This window comes from Eubalaena glacialis, chromosome 7, assembly GCF_028564815.1.
Source record: "Eubalaena glacialis isolate mEubGla1 chromosome 7, mEubGla1.1.hap2.+ XY, whole genome shotgun sequence".
In the NCBI taxonomy this organism is placed as follows: Eukaryota; Metazoa; Chordata; class Mammalia; order Artiodactyla; family Balaenidae; genus Eubalaena; species Eubalaena glacialis.
This window is the reverse complement of record NC_083722.1, coordinates 36132195-36141484: the sequence shown is the minus strand read 5'-3', so window position 1 is coordinate 36141484 and position 9290 is coordinate 36132195. Positions and strand designations below refer to the sequence as shown.

Genomic DNA, 9290 nt, shown 5'->3' with positions numbered 1-9290 from the left:
TGAAATAATGCCATTTGCAGCAACATGGATGGATGGACCTAGAGATTATCATACTAAGTGAAGTAAGTCAGAAAGAGAAAGACAAATACCATATGCTACCACTTATATGTGGAATCTAAAAAATGATACAAATGAACTTATTTACAAAACAGAAACAGACTCACAGACATAGAAAACAAATTTATGGTTACCAAAGGGGAAAGGTCGGGGGGGAGGGACAAATTAGGAATTTGGAATTAGCAGATACATACTACTATATATAAAATAGATAAACAACAAGGACCTACTGTGTAGTACAGGGAACTATACTCAATATTTTATAATAACCTATATGGGAAACAAATCTGAAAAAGAATATATATCTGAAACATTTTGTTGAACACCTGAAACTAACACAACATTATAAATCAACTATACGTCAATGAAAAATAAATTAATTAAAAAAAGATTTAAAGAGACTATTTACTTTATACAGTCTTGATGTACCAAACGATTACTACAAACAGCTGGATATTTTAAACAGTTATCTCCCCAATGCCCTCTTAGTGGTCTAAAAATCACCTCTCTCAAATAAAGAGACAAACAGGTCTCCTTTTTTAAGCGTGTAATTTTTATAAATTGCATCAGACCCACAGTGAGTGTCTTCCTGGGAGTTTCACCAAAACCAAAAAGAAGTTCTGATATAAAACTGCAGCAGGAGATCGGGGAAAGAGTGTGGAATTGCGGGGTCACAGAACTGACCCGCAAGCTGTCCTTAGTCAAACCCACAAGTCAGTGCCCCAGGGGTGAAAGGACCTTGGGAGGCCAGCCGACAGCAGGGCTGGTCCTACCTCCCCTGCAGGGGTCCCAAGTGCAGCTCGCGTTCCAGCTGCTCGGCAGTCAAGGTACCCTGGATGGCCTCGCAGCCGGGGTTGAACACGGAGTACGCGCTCTTCTCCCCCTCCGTCTTCTCCTCGGGGCCTCGTGTCCCCACATACATCCAGTAGAAGAGGGACAGGACAAAATAAGCCAGGCCAAATTCCAGTTGCACAAACAGTCCCAGCAGGACCAACCAGAGGAGCACCTTCAAGAAGGTGATCAGGCGAGACTGGTCCTGCGGGGGCGGGGCCGGCGGAGGCTCGGCTGGATTCCCCGGTGGCTGTGACGCGCGGCCCCCAGGCCGAACCGCTCCCTAGGACACACACAAACAAACCAAAGTAAGAATAATAGGTAGTGGGGCCGGGGGAGGATCAAAACCGATCTGGAGAGACAGCTGTCCTTGCTCGGGAAAGGCTTCCGGCTCATCTGTGTCTATTTTCTTGCCCTGCTCTCTAAGACAACCATCTCCAAAGAGCTCCTATGCATTCTGCTCCAACAGAATCAAAACTGATCAGTGAGATGTGACCCGATGAAATCCTTACAGCGTTCAGAGGGATTCCCATCTGAGGCAGACATTTCCTCAGATTAATCTGTTGCTAACAGGAGCTAATTTGTGCCTGGTACAGAAACTCCCCCGTAATTGATAAGGCAGTGACCACATGCTTCCCACACAGAATCAATATACGTTTGCTGATTTGTCTAGAGGAGCTAAAATTTTGTTGAGTGACATGATTCTAAAATGAAGACTACACCAGAAACAGGAAACAAAAATCCTTTCCACACATTAAAAAGAAAGTCACTGTTATAGCCACAACCTTTCCATCCCCTGTGACCATCCTACACACCCCCAGGATCTCCTAACTGGACTCCCCACCTCCTAACTCTTCCCTCCCCAAACCATCCTATGTACAGCTGCTAAATGGATCTGCTAAAACACCCATCAACCCCCTGCTCACAAACCTTTGACAAATTTTTATTGCCTACGGGTTAAAATTTAAACTCCTTGGGCTGGAATCCAAGGCCTTGCATTCACTCAACAGACAGAAATGCCAGTACACAGGCCCCTGCGCTGTGTGCTAATGGGAGACACAGGTACTTAAGGAGCTTTAGGGTGCTTGATCTCCAGTCCAGTATTTTCCAAACTTTTTTGGGTATGACCCACAATAAGAAATACATTTTGTACTGCAACCCCGCATATATGTATCAGGGGGAAAAAAGGTCACAAACCAACAAATACCTTCCTTACATATGAAGCTTTGATTTTCTATTCTATTTGTTTAAATTTAGGAGGACTAGATCCTCTAAATTGATTTCACCACCCACTAATGAGTCATGACTTGCAGTCTGTAAAACAGTGGTCTAAAAATTTTCTGAACAACATGATCCACCATCTATTGCTCTATGAATGAACCCTCTACTCCAGTTCAACTGGTCTTAAGACCCAAAGACATTGTCCCTCTGTGGCTAGGAATAGCCTCTGCTTCCTCTCCATTCCTCAGCAACTTGCTTCCTCCAGGCAAGCATGACTGGTGAACTGTATATGCCCTGACCTCCTGGGCCATCAAGGAGGGTGTCCCCTCTGCCACCTAGAGCTCTGACTGGCTGTTTCTCACTGAGCACCAAACTATTCGTCATTCAAGTGTCTCTCTTTTAATATAGGTCACATGTGTCCCTAGATTGTTGCACGAGGCCCCAAGCTACCATTTATTATCTTCTGGTGTCTCCAGAGCCAAACACAGTACCCCACACATAAGTTCTCAATACATAGCAGACTTTTAGTTCATTTATTCAATTATATCTCTTATTCTTCACGTGGCAATTTAAAAGGGACCACAAATATTATTTGGTCCCGATTAAAAATACAGGTCATCTGATTTACGTTGCTTCAGAAATTCTATATTGTTAAACCCTTGATTTTTAGTATCAATATTGTAATTATTACCTTTTCAATTAGATTGGAAAGGTTCTTAACATAAAATCAACAAACCCCCCCACACAAACACGCACATTTATTAAACAAATAAATGTCCCTTTCAGATTTAACCAGTGTGCATAATAGGAAAATCACTGAAGGTCTTAGCAGGGAACTAATACAATCTGATTAATATTTAAGACTATTCTGGCTGCCAGGCAGAAAATGGGCTGCAAGAGTAGAAGAAAGGAAATTGTTAGTAGCTCATGCAGGAGGCCCAGCAAGACAGGACCAGGCAGAGATGAGGGTGGTGACATGGAAGACGGAGAGAAATGATGGCTACAGAATACATCTTAAATGTGTACGACCTGAAACTCACAGTAGACTGAATTTATTTTATTATTGAAGGAGTATAACACGAATAATGCTATGGCCACCATTTATTGAGTACCTTCAAGATGCCTGATCTCCTGTAATCCAGCAAGCAGGTATTATTATTCCCAATTTACTGATAAGAAAACGCTGAGGTGTAAGCAACTCCCCTAAAGTCACATGGCTGGTGACAGGCAGAGATGAGTTTGGTCTAGCATCCTAGGATGATCTCCCTCCAAAGCCCTTTTTACTTAATTAGGGCCTTTATGGGGGGTGGTAAGGGGAAGGGTTAGAGAGCTAGAAGGAGATGAGGTGGGGTAGGGGGTTAAATGAACTGGCAAAGGGAACAAAGAGGGGGGAATAAGGAAATTCCTCTGCCTCGTTTGGCATTTGTTTTAGAACCAGTGTGCCTTCTGCTGTAAAAGCTGTGTGTGGAAGCGTTTGTGGTCACCACAGTCACCACAGCACATATGGTGCAGTTTAGGGACAGGAATTCCGTTCCTTGTATACCAAGCTGCTTCCCACCTCAGGGCCTTTGCACTTGCGGTTCCCTCTGAGAGGAAAGCCCCTTCCCCTCACACCACCTGGCTGGCTCCCTCTTCTACAAACCTCAGTAAAAATGTCACCACATGGACCCTTGGCCTCTCCCAGGTTTCTGCAAAAGTGGCTCCTTCTTATGAAAATGGTGAGGTCACCTCCTCAGTGAGTCCTCCCTGCCCACCCAATTTAAAGTGGCACTCTGCATCCCTCACCCCCGATTCAGTATCACAGCACCCTGGGTCCCCCCCCACCTTTTTATAGCATTCATCATTCTGTTCTTTCAACTCAAAGGCAAGTTCTGTGAGAGCAGGGCTTTGTCTTTATCACACTGTCTCCTGGGATACAGGAAAGCAGCTGGAACACAGTGGGCACATGATAGGATTATACTGAATCAACGAATGCTGATGGGGGAAAGGGAAAAGTTAAAAGATGACTCCTGGATTTGAGGGGGTGATGCAAAGGCTGTGCTTGGCCAGGTGACGCCAAAGAAGCAGAGCATTTGAGCAGTGGGCCAACCTGAGCCAAGGCTTGGAGGGGAGGAATTGCAGGATGAGTGTGGGCGATGGACCTTGGGGCTAGATGGTGCACTGGGGGCCTGGGAGGGAGACGGGGCTGGGGTGGGAGGCTTGGCAGGAGTTTTTACAAGTTACAGGCATTTCTGTCCTAATGTGGTAGACGCTTGTCACAGAAAGAAATATTTTATTTTAGTGGACTGCTTTTCCGCAAGCTAAATTCGAGAGTGAGGGAAGGAAGAGGTGGATGCTTCCTTGTCAATGGCCAGCAAAAAGGAGCAATTAGAAACAGAAGGTTAAAGAAATCTCTGACAAGCCACTGTGTGCCACCTAAATTATTAGGTAGAGATAGATTATAAATTAGGGGAGAAAAAAAGCAGTTTAATGAGAATTTCACACCAGAACAAACCCAGGAACGGTAGCTGAGCCAATGAAAATGAGCTTCAAAGTTCCTTATGAAAAACAGAGTAATTAATAAGAAGCACTGGAGGTCCGGCATTTCCTCTCATCCCTTTGTCAGGCCATCGGCTTTTGGGTTTTTAATAATGAAAACTTTCTCCAAGTTCAGCTTCTCTAGATCCAACTCAATGATCTCATATTCCTTTGGAAATGAGACATACAGTCAAAAACTCATTGTGTGGACTAGATACTATTTTGTAACTGGGAGAGGAAAAGAGGTAGAGGAAATGGATTCTAAAATCCTAACCAGGGACTTCCCTGGTGGCGCAGTGGTTAAGAATCCGCCTGCCAATTCAGGGGACACGGGTTCGAGCCCTGGTCCGGGAAGATCCCACATACCACGGAGCAACTAAGCCCGTGCGTCACAGCTGCTGAGCCTGTGCTCGAGAGCCCGCAAGCCACAACTACTAAGCCCACGTGCCTAGAGCCCGTGCTCCACAACAGGAGAAGCCACCGCAAGGAGAAGCCACGAAGAGTAGCCCCTGCTCGCCCCAACAGGGGAAAGCCCGTGCGCAGCAACGAAGACCCAACACAGCCAAAAATAAAATAAATAAAATAAAATAAATAAATTTATTTAAAAATAAATAAATAAATTAAATCCTAAGCAATTGTGCTCAGTGAGTTCTAATCAACAATAAAGTCATCCTGAGACAAACTGCATGCAAGGAAATGGACTGTTTGAAACCTGCTGCACTCTCTTTCTACAAGTCAGTTGGAACCCTGCGTGTCATGGAGAATAATATCTAATCCAAACTGAGTAACAGTATGCTCTCCTTGAATACAAAAAAAAAAAAAAAATTCCTTAAAACCAGATGTGGTGCAATGATAGGTGAACTGAAGTAATTTTAAGAGGAGTAAGGTACATTTTAATTTTCAAAAGGAATTTTTGGCTGTTACTGCACTTAGGAGGGACAAAGGCCATGTCACAGATTGCCTCACAGCACAGATATCCCCTTGATGTTTTGTCCTGTATTCCCACATAGATGCTCCAATCTCACACTCAAGTCATCACCTTGCTACCTTACTCATGAGTGAAAACGAAGATACTGAGACGTGAATAGGAAATTACCAAAGACTCGCAGGGTGAAAAGGATATCATACTAATCTATATATTGTCTTCGCCTTGAACATTCATTGTTAAACTTGAATAGGGCTTGCTAGTTCAATAGTGAGACAAAGGTACATGCCACCATGGGCAGTTAGTTACCACACTTTTGCGAATTTTGTATTCAAATGCCATTTCTAAAGCGCAGGCTATTTGGGCGACTGGCTGCATGTGGCCCAGGTGCGAAATCAAATGAAGCTTTAATTACTGCCACTTTTTATCAGAATCCAATTAGACCTTTTACCCTCCATTAGCAGAGGGCTGTGACTCAACACCATTGTGGAGAGGTTTCCCAAAGCCACCGGGGGCACAACGATAACTCAACTCGCTGTGAATAACACAAGGGCAGAGGTCCTTTCTTCCAGGATCCTAGACCCTCGCTTCAAGCCTGGAGTCGGAGCTGCGTGGGTCGCGGGCTGGAAGGAAAATGTGGAAGCCACTCATCATGGCCCACGCGAGAGGCTGCAGACGCGAGGGCCCGCCCCCGAGCTGGCGGGAGGCGCCAGCAGCTCCGCCCCGCCACCGAAGGCCCGGCTGGAAAGCTGGGGAGGGAGCCTGGCTGGCGGTCCGGGCCGCTCCTTCACGCGGCGAGGTGGGGGGCTGGGGGGTTGCCACCACGTGGTAGCGGGGCGGGGCCTCGGCGGAGCTGCCCGAGAGGCCAAGTCGGCGGCTCAGAAGCCAGGTACCCGGGGGTGAGGCCTCGTTCCTCTCACCTGAGCGAGGTTGGGCTGGGCCTGGGCACTCGCGGGCCTCAGTTTCCACACCAGGAACCGTTTTAGCCAGCCTGGGGCTGCCTTTGGAGTCGCAGCTGCTTCCGCCTTCTCTCCCGAGGTTTGTGCACGCTGGCTCGAAGTGCTGGGTTCGGCCGCCAGCCCGGCTCGCTTCCGGACCTCCCGGAACTCAGCTAACCGCTGCTCCATAGCGCGCACCCCGTTTCCCGCGCGCCCGAGAACGCGCGCGCGCCCGCTCGCAGGGGCACCTGTCCCCGCTTTGACCGGCGCAAGGCTGCAGTGCGCCTGCGTAGCGGCGGCTGTATGCTGCGCGTGCGCGTTGGGGGCCTGGGGCCCAGGTCGGGCGTTCACTGGGTTTGTGACGTACAGTGAGCCGAGTGTACAACTAGTTGTTGCGTCCAAACGCGTGGACGCGGTGTTCACGTCCTCAAACTATGCGGTTAAGAATCTAAAGCATAAAGGCTGCCATACTGTTCCTCTCTCTTGCCCCGGGCTAAGCTCTGCCGTGCTCCATCTCACTTCAGGGATCTGCTCCCTAACAGGTGGAGAAGCCTCTAGCAGTTGAGCAGATTGAGGCTGAGAAAGTGGACCTGGGGCACTGAAGAAGGCCCGTGATCTGTGGGATGTTCTGGTGTCAGAAGGAAGGCAGGATACAGCCTACCCTTTTTCCTTTAGCCGGTTTGCCAATCTTAGCACTTTGGAGGGTGGCCTTCTCACTGATCGTATGGCAGGCAGTCTGTGCAGACCTCTCATTGGTCTGCCGCGCTGGAAACTACCTGTGGATGTGTCTAGATAGCCCAGAAAGTTAAAACAAATCTTTTATTGGGGTGCAACTTAAAATACACAAATGTGAAGTGTTTGGCTCAGTAGATCTGTAATTAGGTGTACACCTATATAACTATTACCCAGATAAAGAACGTTTCTAGTACCCTGAGGACTCCCTTGTGTCCTCTCCCAATCACTACTCACCCAAAAGGTCACAGTTCGGGTCAGGAACTGTTAGATTTTTAAAGCTCTAAGCATCTAGCTAAGTGCCACTCACTTAATTGAGGCTCAGATATTTCTTCGATCTTGCTGAGTGTGAGTCAAGAAATCAGATGACCTAGAATGGAGTCTTTCATTCACTTGGCAAATATTTATTGAGAGCCCTCTACGTGTCAAGTATCATACCAGGGATGCTGGGGTGAAGGAAACAAACCCTTGTTTTCGTAGCGCTTAGCATTCTAAATGGGAAGACTAATGCATAATTACATATTTATATTTAATGTAATGTCAGGTACTGATGAGTGCTGTGAAGAAAAGTAAAGTAAGGAATAAGGATGTTGGGGTTGTTTTGAGCCAATGACCAGGGAAGGCTTCTCTGAGGAGTTGTCATTTGAGCAGAGACCTAAATGAAATGAGTGGTGGAGGCATGTAGATATCTGGAGAAGAGTGTTTCAATCAGAGGAAACAGCAAGTGCAAAGGTCCCGAGACCTCAAGTACTATGCTTGACCTGCTCACAGAACATCAAGGGTCAGTTCGGCCTTACAGGCCATGGTGGAGACTTTATACTACATTCTGAGTGTGATGGTAAGCGACTGGAGGATTTTGAGTAGATGACATGATCTGATGTATTTTTAAAGGATCACACTGGCTGCTGGAGGTGGGACCCTGGAAGAGGGCAAGTATAGAAGGAGGGAAACAAGTTAGGAGCAAGTACAGTGGTATAAGAGAGTCTGGGAAGTTGGAGCTAGAGTGGGAAGTGATGCAGGTGGTGAAAATTGGTCAGATTCTGAATATATTTTTGGATATCTGAGCCAACATAATGTGCAGCTGGATTGGATGTGGAGTGTGAGAAAAAGGAATCAAGGATGATGGATTTCCGCCAGCCCTCCTCCCCACCCCAGTCCACACACCTGAGCAACCAAGTGAAGGATGCCAAGGCCCTCTACTGAGATGGAGGAAGACTAGGAAGAGAGGATTATTCGATAAACTTGGCGAGTTTTGTTTTGGACATGCCAAGAGTTTGAGATGCCTATTGGACAAACAGCGTAGGCAATTGGATAGTGAAAACTGGAGTTCAGGGAAAAGTGAGAACTGGAGCTACATATTGGGAGTCATCAGCATGTGTGTGATATTTAAAGCCATGAGATCAACTAAGGAGTGAGTGTGGATAAAAAGAGGATATATGAGGACTGGGCCCTGAATAATTAGAGATGGTCTGTGAGACAGAAAAGAAATGGGGGTGTTAAACCACAATGACCTGTCATTGAGAAGCCACAAAAAATTTCTTGCCCATCATGGCGTCCAGAGTAGATCTGCTTCTCTGGAGGGACTGGTGACTCTTTTATCGATTGTCTTTCCCACTTGATAATCACACTGAGACCTTAGAGCTGTATTTATCATCTACTTCTAGTAGGCGTTTAGACTTAAGGCATACGATTTGTGTGGGCTATTGCAATCAGGGTCTCTGGCAGGAAATACGGCACCTTCAAAAAGGTTAAGGAAGGAGAGCTTCGTGTTACAAAGATGTGGCGAAATTAAGGGAGCTAGCAAGGAAGTTCACAGGAAGTGTTACCAGCCTCTGGGCCTCAAGCAGAAGAGGAGAGAGTGGTCATCAGAACTCAGTGAGACCTGTAGCTATAGGAGAAGCCCGAGACGAAGGAGCCGTTAAACAGTCAGAGAAAGATGGGAAGAGGATAAGAGGAGCAAACAGAGACTATCCAGCCAAGTGCTAATGGCATTTCTAGCTCCATCTTGTTTCAGTAACCTTATTTTCCCTTTGCTTTGTTTTCTGATGATAAATTTATTTTGTCTCAGT

General features: G+C 46.5%; 1 protein-coding gene across 1 annotated transcript; it reads right to left on the bottom strand.

The window, feature by feature from the left end:
- Positions 1-240: 240 nt before the first annotated feature.
- Positions 241-6752, bottom strand: SAYSD1 (SAYSVFN motif domain containing 1). Its single transcript, XM_061195091.1, has 2 exons — positions 6472-6752; positions 241-1171 (listed from the first exon to the last, which is right to left on the bottom strand). The coding sequence occupies exons 1-2, from the start codon at positions 6676-6678 to the stop codon at positions 827-829; spliced, it is 552 nt and encodes a 183-aa protein (XP_061051074.1). The 5' UTR covers positions 6679-6752; the 3' UTR covers positions 241-826.
- Between the last annotated feature and the right edge of the window lie 2538 nt (positions 6753-9290).